Source organism: Rattus rattus, chromosome 5 (genome assembly GCF_011064425.1).
Source record: "Rattus rattus isolate New Zealand chromosome 5, Rrattus_CSIRO_v1, whole genome shotgun sequence".
Classification (NCBI taxonomy): Eukaryota; Metazoa; Chordata; class Mammalia; order Rodentia; family Muridae; genus Rattus; species Rattus rattus.
Window position 1 is genome coordinate 91,038,813 of NC_046158.1, and position 12,183 is coordinate 91,050,995.

The 12,183-nt window shown below is 43.3% G+C and overlaps 1 protein-coding gene across 4 annotated transcripts in view; it reads right to left on the reverse strand.

Annotated features, from left to right (window-relative positions):
• Ryr3 (ryanodine receptor 3) overlaps positions 1-12,183 on the reverse strand; it is a 528,612-nt gene that overhangs the window by 92,653 nt on the left and 423,776 nt on the right. For all 4 annotated transcript variants that reach the window (XR_004388016.1, XM_032903887.1, XM_032903885.1 and 1 more), the window contains exons 61-63: positions 3,980-4,029; positions 3,525-3,585; positions 550-788 (exon numbers count right to left, since the gene is read on the reverse strand). Coding sequence is in view for 3 of the 4 variants with exons in the window: in XM_032903887.1 (XP_032759778.1) it covers positions 550-788; positions 3,525-3,585; positions 3,980-4,029 (350 nt within the window). In the remaining variant the exon portion in view is untranslated. The remainder of the gene's footprint in view (positions 1-549; positions 789-3,524; positions 3,586-3,979; positions 4,030-12,183) is intronic.

Below are 12,183 nucleotides of genomic sequence, written 5' to 3' on the forward strand. Positions count from 1 at the left end.
TGGTGGGGACTAGCTGATAGCCCAAGCTATCAACAACTGGCTAACTTTTAAATCACATGACAATGTTTAAGCAGTCCCTAAAGCTCGGTGACAGAACATGAACACGGGGTTGGGGGTGGAGATGGGGCTGGACATTCTGCTAAGTACAAAGCAAATTAAAACCAATGAAAGATGAGAAAAATCATGAGATGTTAACCTCATTCCTTCGCTCCTGGTACCAGTGAGTAATTAAGGCTTTTTAATGCGGAGCACGACATCTAGAAGCCCTGGTAACAGTATTTCTGAGGTGGAAAGGCTCAGACAACCTTTCTAAGTTCAATGGAGCAGGTGTGAAACTGGTTCAGAATGAAATTGGAGGAAGGTGAAGTGTTCTAAACTCACACTAAAGGGTTTCTTCCTTTCCAAGGGTCGATCACTGCATTTTTTTTTAAATCTAAGAAAAGCGTGGGACGTCTGTGTTTCTGCTCTGCCCTCACGGTCAGTGTGGGTGAGTGGGCTCTGTCTGTGGCCAGTGCATAGACATTGGTGACAAACAGCAGGAGGACTCACAGAGTAGATCCACCCCAAACTGATGCTGAGCGATGTGCTCAAAGATGGATGTCAGGATGGGAAGCAGAGCCACTGTGGTGTAGTTAATATTCTGAGAAACACCTTTGATCTGCGTTCTGGAATGGGTAAACTTCCCCAGCTTCAGGTTTTCTGAGGTCTTCTCAAGGTCTTCCGCAGCATTTTCAAAGAACGCTCGCAGCCCGGCTTTCACCAGCTCTGAGCCTGACTTCATCACTGTCCTGCAAGTAAACAGCAGTTGGAAACTGGCACAACTGGATCGTTGGACCAACCCCCTTTGCGTGATGGTGACTTGGAGGCAAAATGGTCAGACAGTGGATACTGGTCTGTTTCTATCTGGAAAATAAACTTGAACCACACAGTTCCCTGGAGTTAGCAACTGAATGATGGGCTTGGCTTGTGGAGGTCATTGCCGAACCCTTCAGGACCCACAGAGAACTATGAATGCCTCTCTGTTATTATCCAATGAAAGAACGGGAGTGAGCCTTTTCTGAGACTCATGTTCGGTCAAGAGCCTTTGTAAGGACAATTTAAGAGGAAGGAGGAGAAAAGAGAAGAAAGCAGTCCCTGCAGCCTGTTCTTCTCTTAGTTTGCAGAGCAATCCTCCATTGGATGAGAGTCAAGGAAAGGGAGAAAGCCAGTCCTTTATAAAGCCAGCCTTATCAGGTCACTGAGGCAGGGGACAATGAAATGTGCCCTGGAAACAGAGGAAGCTAAGGACAGCTGAATTCTTCCCTCAAAAACAGTCTCATAGGACATAGAATCAGAACAAAATCTATATGCAGTCTGTAATTCTCCACATTGCAATATCCTCTTCAGAAGATAATGACAGAATTCCTTCCAGGGCAGATGCTCTTCTCTTCACAGTTTTCTTGGTAACATATCAGGACAGTAAAGACCATCAATGAGGTTTGCTTGGAAAACCAGAGATCTCCTGTTATGATCTGTATCTGTACTCTTGTTACTGTTCTTATTTATTTATTAGTGTGTATGTGCATTCGTGCGTGTGTGCGTACGTGCAAGTGTGTGTGCATGTGGGGGGCGGTGTATACTGGTCAGAGGCTAATGTTGGACATCTTTCGCAACCACTTTCCATTCTATGTATTGAAGCAAGGTCTCTCATGAGAACCCACAGCTCCTGTCCCTGAATGAGTGCTGATGAATTGCTATAACCACTAGACATTTTTGTGGGACCTGGGGATCTGAACTCCCATCCTCATGTTTGTTGGGCAAGGGCTTTTACCCACCGAGTCATGTCTCTACCCTTATTATATGTCATGGGTCAGTTTGTCACAGGCTGCCGTCTTTGGGTTACTCTCTTATGAAGGTAGCTCTCTTTTTTTACATTAGATCTTGAGGGGCATATCTTCTTCCTGACTCTGATAAGGACCATTTGTTACTTAATTTTTTTTTTTTTCTGAGACAAGGTCTCACTATATAGCCTTTTGGCTGGCCTTAAACTCACAGAGATCTACCTGCCTCTGCTTCCTGAGTGTTGAGATTAAAGGCATGTGCTATCACACCCTGCATAAGGACCTTTTTTTTCTTATCTATCTATCTATCTATCTATCTATCTATCTATCTATCTATCTATCTATCTATCTATCTATCTATTCTTCTCTCATATATTACATTCCTACCACAGTTCCCCTCCCTCCACCCCTCCCAGTGCCCTGCCCCAGATCCACCCCCCCCTGTTTCCCTTCAGAAAAGAGCAGGGGTATCAAGGGAACACAGCTTAACAAATTATAATAGGCACAAACCCTCATATCAAGGGGGCAAGGCAACCCAGTAAAAGGGAAAGGGTCCCAAGAGCAGGCAAGAGAGTCAGAGACACTTCTCACTCCCACTGTTAGGGCTCCCACAAGAACACTAAACTACACAACCATAACATAAATGTAGAGGACCTAGGCAGACCCACACAGGCTCCCTGATTGTCATTTTAGTCTCTGTGAGCCCCTTTGAGCGCTGCTTAGATGATTCTGTGAGCCATGTTCTCACGGTATCCTTGGCCCCTCTGGCTCCTACGTCCTTCCTCCCCATCTTCCTTGGGGATTCCCAGAATTCTGCCTAATGTTTAGTTGTGGTTCTATGAATCTGCTCCCATCAGTTGCTGGATGAAGCTTCTCTGATAAGGACCATTCTTAATGAGCATGCTAAACAGAACTCTGGTTAGTCCATTTTACTACTTCTCTCTTTTAAAATACCATGTGTATGACATCAGAACTGTGAATTGTTTTTTTTTTTTTAAATAAAATCTCCTTTCCTGTTCAGCCATCCTTTCTGCAGATTCTCAAATTATCCTGTGTCTTTTATTTTTATTAAACAGGGTCTTAGTACAAATCCAAGGCTGGAATCGAACTTTTGATTCTTCTGTGTCTGTCTTCTACCTGTTAAAATTACACGTATACTACTTTACCAACTAACTGACATATATTTATTAATTTGTGTGTGTGTGTGTGTGTGTGTGTGTGTGTGTGTGTGTGTCTGTGTAGTTGTGGAAGCTACAGGATGATTTCTGGGAATCAATTCTCTCCTTTACCACCGAAGTCACAGTGATTGAACTTGGGTTACCTGCTGGGCTCTTTCCCTGGCATGTCTATGATCTTACAGATATCCCTACATTTTCTTCTGCCCATCTTTAACACAAAATGATACTCTTTGTCTCTCAGGATGATGAGGGTTTAACACCTACCACACATCTCTACCTGTGCGTGTGCCTATACCATTGGGCACACACTGACTGCTGCTATGTTATTTACACATTGTATCTCCTGAAAAAAAAATTTAGTTAGACAGGGTAAGAGCTGATGAACTGCTTCATATTTAAGATAGTCCATGACAGTAGGTCTGAATGTAGGAATGGGAAACAGAAAGCTAACTTCTTGGGCCATCTTTGTCTATTTGGGGGTCAGAGAGGGAATCATAAGAAACTATTAGAAACAAAACAGACTTACCTTGTGTCAAGTGTCTGAGCTAAGATATGAAGACAGCTCACCATTGTAGTTGAATCACTCCCTAGAATGAAAAACATCAGCCATGACTTCCCCAAACATGCCTGGCTGTTAAATACAGCCTCCTTAGTATGCAGGAGCCTTAGCCCAGTATAATTAACCAGCAACACACAAAGTGCCAGGTCTGTGTTCAGGGACAAGGCATTTATCTCTGGTCTGACAGAGCCTCTGCTTCATGATGGATGTCACAGGCAGAGCTTAAAACATTCATTGGTGTGGAAAATCTGAGCTGTTAAAGAGGCAGAGAGGTCATTAATCATGCTTCAGACCAATTTTCTATGGAAAATTTAGGTGACACCTCAGTCCCAAGGTACAGGTTTTCTAAGGGAGCCACAAATGAAGGCTCAAGGTAATTACAGGAAGGAGTGCTGCCGTTAGCAACACAGCCTTTTACTTACCAAAGAGGGAAATCCTGTGTCTCACAAGAGCGGCCAGCTTGCAGAATAGGCTAAAGTAGAAAAGGTTGTAATTCAGAGAGCTACGGAGACTCAAGAAGTAATTTTTCCACAGCCTCCCACCCTCACATGTGAAGCAAGACATAGATTGGCGCTTTAGGAGGATATGCCATGTCCTCTGGAAGAGTCCTTGGAACCATGCTGAGGAAAATAATGTGGTTCACACTGCATTGGTGGAGAATCATGGAAGGTTCCTTGCAGGCAGCTCCATTCTACTCAAGAAACCATTCCTCTGTAATGAGAACAATATTTGGCAATGGCCCCGTGCAAACTTTCCTTTGTGATAGACACTATGTGTTAAAATGTTCATTCATGGGACATGGGGACAAAAGATAAAGATTTTTAAAGGCAGCATGGAACTGCAAACTATTTTGCAGCCTTCAACCTTTAGTTGGAAGGCGGGAAAATGTTGGGATTAGGAAAAGTGTTAATAGTTAGAGTTGGGAATAGGAGTCTGTTAAACACAAAAACATTTTATGAAGTATTTTTGCTGTTATCCTTAGTAGTCTAAAGTCTGCCCTAGTTGGGTCCTTGGGAACTAGGAAGCTGCTATCACCACCACCACCACCACCACCACCACCACCACCACCACCACCACCACCACCACCACCACCACCACCACCACCATCATCATTATCGTTACTGATTGTTGCTGTTTATATTTCTGACGTCTCTCTATGTTCCACTTACACTTTTCACCATGGAGCCCTTTGTAGGTTGAACTGTACTTCATCAATTGCAGTTAGGGAGGCCTCATGTGGGTAGAAAAGAGCCCTGTAGACGTTTCCCAGCATGCTGTCAACTGAGCACATCCAGGGCCACTGTGACTGCAGCCCACACGTGTGGGTGATACTCTTGGGAGCAGATTCTATGAACTCTCACATTTGACACTGATCTATCCTGAAAAGAACTTTGCATTCCCTTCAGGAAGCAGGGGAACAGAAGGAAACCTAATAGGGAAAACAGACAGGACACTGGTACCGACTACAATGCTCCAGTGAGACTCAGCTGAAACTACAGGCTCACAGTCATGGCTTGTACTGGGGATCCTTGCTGCTCATAGGACAGAAGTCTTGGTAGGATGGCTGACAGGGAAGAAATGCATCCTGAGTTTTGGCTGCTGAACCCTCCTCAACTTTAAAGGACAAAAATCTCTGGATTTGTTTTTTGACTATCTTGAAAAAAAATCACAGCCAATGTCACTGTTGATTACTGGGAGTAAGTCAGAAGCTCCTTGGCCTAGAGCTGACGAGAACTCACAGTGCATTACCAGAAACTTGGCAGCTAATGCGAAGTTAATACGGGCTGCTGTTTGTTGGATGTGAACTCAGGGAGTTGGAGGGAGAGAGAGCACCGAACAGTGCACCCTGTACTGCTGATGGCTTAGGTCTGTGCTCGGCCCCGAATGACTAGGCTGTCTCGGTGAAGGAAGCTCTTTCAGTGCTCTCCGCTCTGTGTTAGCTTTCTCATCTATAACCAAATAGCTCTCCTACAAAAGTTGGACATCAATTCAGAAAATTGAAAACAGCTTAAATGGCCGGGCACACATTTTGTATAAATTGAAAGCACATGTTCTTCTACCAAAAGAACATTAAATTTATTTAGACTGGATGTTTAGATTGGATACTGCAGTGGCTTCTGTCACTGTCAGAAGTGCTGCAGAAGCCAGCACCTGAAGTTTCAAAAAGTTGTAGCTGTTTCCTTAAAAGTCCACGATTTAAATAAAGGAATTACCATGATGGGCTAGTTCTGCCAACTTGACATAGAATGAGACATCTCTGGAAAGAGGGAATCCTAGCTCACGAAAAGATCCCCTTAAGAAGGTCTGTAGGTCGTTTTCTTGGCCTGATTAATGTAGAAGTGTGATGTGTGGGTGCCATTCCCGATAGTGTGTCCTGAATGTATGAGAAGGCAGGCTGAGGGAGCCACGAGGAGCAAGCCACTCCTCCACGGCCTCTGCCTCTGTTCCTGCCTCTAGGTGCCTGCCCTGAATTCCTGTGCTGACGTCCCTGGATAATGGAGTGTTATGTGGAGGTACAGAATGGAATATGTCCTTTTCTCTCCAAGCTGATTTTGGTCATGATTCTTTATCACAGAAACAACAACAACAACAACAACAACAACAGCAGCAGCAGCAGCACCCCAAAGCAAACCAAAAACAAACAAACCTCCCAAACAAAAATAAACAAACAAAAACCCTAAGACAATTAATTATCTTTAGTTCAAACTAATAAAGGGCTAGAGGTCCCAGGTGGTTCTCTTCCTTCTCAGAGTATAAAAATGATAAAGACCAAGCCGGGTGTGGTGTCTCAAGCCTTTAATCGTAGCATTCAAGAGGCAGAGGCAGGCAGATCTTTGAAAGTTCAAGGCCAGCCTGATGTACACATTGACTCCAGGACTGCCAGGGCTGCTACACAAAGAAGCCCATCTTGAAAAACAAAACCCCGGCACATATGTAGCAGAGGGCACCTTGTCCTGCCTCAGCAGGAAAGGATGCACCTAACCCTGTAAAACCTTGATGGGCCAGGGTGGGGGAACCCAGTAGGGTCCCGCACTCTCAGAGGGGGGGCAGCATTTGGGATATAAATAAATATATAAATAAATTTTACAAAAGAATATCAGAACAAAATGTAATGGCATGGTGGCACAAGCCATTAATAGCCAGGACATCCAGGCTGTAGAAAGAGGCCTTAACAAAAAAAAAAAAAAAAAGTGAAATAATTTCAAAAGAGAGAGCCTCGAAATTCCACACTGTGAAGGGTATCAGATTAAAGATAAGGTGGACACAAAATTGGAAAATCTTAAGGAAATGGATGATTTTCTAGAGAGATACAATGTACCAATGTTAAATAAAGATCAGGTAAACTATTTAAACAGCTCTATAACCCTTAAAGAAATAGAGGCAGTCATTAAAAATCTCCCACTCACCTTCACCCCCCCCCTGCAAAAACAAAAAACAAAAAACAAAAAAACCCCAGGGCCAAATGATTTTAGTGCAGAATTCTACCAGGTTTTCAAAGAAGAACTAATACCAATACTCCTTAAATTATTCCACAAAATAGAAACAGAAAGAATACTGCCAAACTCATTCTATGAAGCCATAGTCACCTTGATACTTAAACCACACAAAGAATCAAAGAAGAGAACTTCTGACAAATTACTCTTATAAATATTGGTGCAAAAATACTCAATAAAATACTTGCAAACCAAATCTAGGAACACATCAAAAACATCATCTATAATGATCAAGTAAGCATCATCCCAGGGATGCAGGGATTATTCAGTATACAAAAGTCCATCAATGTAATCTACCATATAAACAAACTGAAAGAAAAAAAATCACATGATCATCTCAGATGCTGAAAAAGCATTTGACAAATTCCAACAGCTCTTCATGTTAAAGGTTTTAGAGAGATCAGGGATAAAAGACACATACTCAAACATAATCAAAACAATATACAGCAAGCTAATAGCCAACATCAAGCTAAATGGAGAGAAATAGAAGCAAACCCACTAAAATCAGAGACAAGACAAGGCTGCCCACTCTCTCTTTATCTATTCAATGTAGTACTTGAAGTTCTAGCCAGAGAAATAAGACAACTAAAGGAGATCAAGGGGATACAGATTGGAAAAGAAGAAATATTGCTACTTGCAGACGATATGATAGTATACATAAATAATCCCCAAAGGAATCTCCCAGAGAAGTCCTACAGCTGATAAACAACTTGAGAAATGTGGCTGGATACAAAATTAACTCAAAGAAATCAGTAGCCTTCCTTTATACTGGCCAAATGATAAACTGGCCAAGAAGAAATTTACCCTTCACAATAGCCACAAATAATGTAAAATATCTTGGTGTAACTCTAACCAAGCAGGTGAAAGTTCTGTATGACTAGAACTTGAAGCCTCTGAAGAAAGAAACTGAAGAAGCTATCAGAAGATGAAAAGATCTCCCATGATCATGGATAAGTAGGATTAACAGTGAAAGTGGCCATCTTACCAAAAGCAATCTGCAGATTCAACGCAATCCCCATCGAAACTCCAACAAAAATTTTTATGGACCTTGAAAGAGCAATTCTTCTTCTTTTTTTAATTGGCTATTTTTTATTTACATTTCAAATGTTATTCCTTTCCAGGTTTCCTGGACATAAGCCCCCTATCCCATCCCTCTCCCCTTCTTCTATAAGGGTATTCCCCTTCCCATCCTCCATACCCGCCCTGGTATTCCCCTACACTGAGGGTCCAACCTTGGCAGGACCAAGGGCTAAAAGAGCAATTCTTAAATTCATTTAGAAAAAAACAATAAACCCAGGATAACCAAAACAATTCTGAAGAATAAAAGAACTTTGGGAGGAATTACCATCCCTGACCTCAAGCAATACTACAGATCAATAGTGATAAACAAACAACAAACAAAAATAAAAAACAAACAAGCAAAAAAACCCTGCATGGTATTGGTACAGAATCAAAAACTTGATCAATGGAATTGAAGATCCAGAAATAAACCCACAGACTTATGGATACTTGACTTTTGATAAAGAATGCAAAATCATACAATGGACAAAAGAAAGCATCTTCAACAAATGGTGCTGGTCTAACTGGATGTCTGCATGTAGAAGAATGAAAATGGATACATATTTATCACCGTGTACAAACTCAAGTCCAAGGGGATCAAGGACCTCAACATAAAGCCTGATACACTAAATCTTATAGAAGAGAAATACCCCTGAACACATTGGGACAGGAGACAATTTCCTGAACAGAAACCAATGGCTCAGGCTCTAAGATCAACTGTTGATAAATGGGATCTCATGAAACTGCAAAGCTTCTGTAAGGCAAAGGACACTGTTAATAGGATAAAACAGCAGCCTACATCTTCACCAGTCCTACATCTGACAGAGGGCTAATGTCTACACAATGGAATACTATTCAGTTATAAAAAACAAAGACATCATGAATTTTGCAGGCAAATGGATGGATCTTGAGAACATCATTGTGAGTGAAGTAACCTATTTCCAAAAGGACATGCACAGTATATATTTACTTATAAGTGGGTATTACCCATAAAATACAGGATGCCCATGCTATACTCCTCAGACCCAAGGAGACTGGACAGGAAGGAGGGCACAAACAAGGATGTTTGAATCTTACTTAGAAGAGGACATGGAAAGGTGGCAGGCAGATAGAGGGCAAGAATTGAGTGCGAGAGGGGATCAAGAGGAGATTGGAGGGTTTGGGGTCAGGTGTAGGGAGGAGCAGTAGGGATGGCCATGAGAATGAATGGAAATCTGCACCCAATGGTGGTGGTGGGGTTTGAGGACGTCTCTAGGAAGAGACAGAGACATGAGATAGGGAAGGCACCTAAGAATCAGTGGGTGTGTCCTTAGCATTGGGTATATGGAGTCTGGGGTGTCTGTGTTCTGTGGCTAGGGAGGAACCATGATGGAGTGATAGGCACACCAACCATCTCGCAAAAATATTTGACCCAAACTCATTCTGTCTACAAGAAATGCAGGAATTGGGGATGGAGCAGAGACTGAGGGGATGGCCAACCAATAACTGCCCTAACTTGAGACCCATGCCATGAGGAAGCACTAATCCCTGACACTATTGATGATATTCTGTCATGCTTGCTGACAGGAGTCTAGCATGGCTGTCCTCTGATACGCTGGACCCACCAATGACTCAGACAGAGGTATACACCTACAGCCAAAGAATGGGGAGCTTTGGGACTCTTACCAAAGAATAGGAGGAAGGATTGCACCCCCTTAGGGGATAGAAACTCTACAGGAAGATCAACAGAATCAACTAACCTGGACCCTTGGGGCTCTCAGGGACTGAATCACCAACCAAAGAACATACACAAGCCGAACCTAGGTCTCCCTGCATATATGTAACAGATATGCAGCTTGGTCTTCATGTGGGCCCCAAACAACTGTGTGTGTGTGTGGGGGGGGGTAGCCCAAAAGCTGTTGCCTGCATATAGGATATGTTCTTCTAGCTGGGCTGCCTGGTCTGCCTCAGTGGGAGAGGAAGCACCTAGCCTTGCAGAGACTTGAAGTGTTATGGTAGGGAGATACCCAGGAGGGACCCCACCTGCTCAGAGGAGAAGAGGAAGGGAGATGGGGAGAGGCAGGCAGTGTGCAGTATGTAAAGTGAATCCATTTTTTAAAAAACTACACAAGATTCACATGAATGCAGGTAAAATACTTATACAGATGAAATTAAAAATAAATGAATATTATTTTAAATATATAAAAAAATAAGGTAGACCGAGACTGAAGGATTCAATAAAAAGGCATCTGGTGCATGTCAGAGGCCAAGACAAGAAAATCACTGGTTTCAGACTTGCCTAGGATGGACCGTTGAGCTGGACCTTTAATCCTGGAACTTTGGTGGCAGAAGCAGGCAGATTTTTGTGAGCTGGGGGCCCATCTGACTTACACAGTGAATTCTAGGCCAGCCAGGGCTACACAGTGAGACACATGAAACAAAGAAACTGGAGTCCCTAGTCCCTTATACAAACAAACAAACCAAAGGGAGGAAAAAGAGTAAAAGAAGTAAGGAAAGAAGAAAAGAGTCTGCTAGGGCGAACATACTCAGTGCAAACACAACTGCTTCTGTGGGAGACACCAGCTCACAGATGGATTTGGAAGCTATTTGCAAGGCTGATCAGCCCTCGGTTGTATTCCAGCCATGACAAATGGTGCCTGGTTGAACAAATGTTACATTTCCATGAATTAATAGTCTAAGATCAACAGATGAAGAAAACAGACACACCTGCCCTCTGTCGGATTATCTGAATGTCTTGCATGGCCCTTCATTCCCCTAGCAACTTATAGAGCACCCTAGTTCGAATGTAAAGGCGTACGATCTTGGGGTCAGTACCTGGTTCCAAAGTATCCTGTTCTGGCAGGATGGGGTTTCTTCTGTCTTGAGTGGGACTAGGTGATCACCGCCCAGAAGAAGGGGCAGGTGTAAGTGGCACACTTACTCAGGTGGGCAATAACTCCCATATATGAAAAAAATCAATTTCAGTGCCTGCTCATGCAGTGTTTAATAAATGTTAGGGAAATCTTCGAGCTGAGTATACTCCTGAAGAATGTGATAGTTAGTGGCTGAGCTCTTCTTCAGGGTGCCGTGCATGTTCATTGTCAATGGAGAGCATTTAGATCTTTGCTATTTAGAAGTCTGATCCACACGGGGCCTTTCATTGAACAAACAGGGAGGATCTGAAGCATGCTAGACAGCACCTTTCAGCCTCATTATAAAGGTTCTGTGTTAAGGTCTGTGAAGGAACTCCTACTTTATGCCTAGAGGAGTGTTAGGCTGGTGTGTGTGTGTATGTGGGTGGGTGTATGTGTGCATTTGTGTGCATTGTGTGCATGTGTGTATGTGTGTATTCATGTGTTTGTGTATGTGTGCATGTGTGTGTATGTGAGCATATGTGTGTGTGTATGTGTGCATGTGTATATGTATGCATGTGTGTGTGCGTGTGCCTGTAAATCTGGCAGCCAGAGGATAATGTCTGGTGTTCACTCTCTCTATCTGATTCCTATAGACACAGTATCTCTCACTAAACGTGGAGAGCTAGGTAGGTGGCCAGCAAGCTCCGGTGATTCTCCTGCCTGAGCTCCCTATAACGTCTGAGCTTCAGGTGCACGTGCAGCCACGTTCAGCTTTTTATTTAAGTGCAAAGATCCAAACTCCATTACTCATACCTGAGCAATGGCTTAGGGTTTTACTGCTGTGAGCAGACACCTGACCAATGCAAGTCTTATAAGGACAACATTTAACTGGGGCTGGCTTACAGCTTCAGAGGTTCAGTCCATTATCATCAAGGTGGGAGCATGGCAGCATCCAGACAGGCATGGTGCAGGCAGAGCTGAGAGTTCTACATCTTCATCTGAAGGCTGCTAGAGGAAGACTGGCTTCCAGGCAACTAGGATGAGGGTCTTAAAGCCCACACCCACAGCTACACACCCACTCCATCAAGGCCACACCTACTCAAACAGGGCCATGTCTTAATAGTGCCACTCCCTGGGCTGAGCATATGCAAAGCCATCACAAACAGCAGGCATCCTCACCCAGGAGCCATCCCCTCAGCTCTGGAGATGATACTTCTTGAATCAACATTTATCAAATCC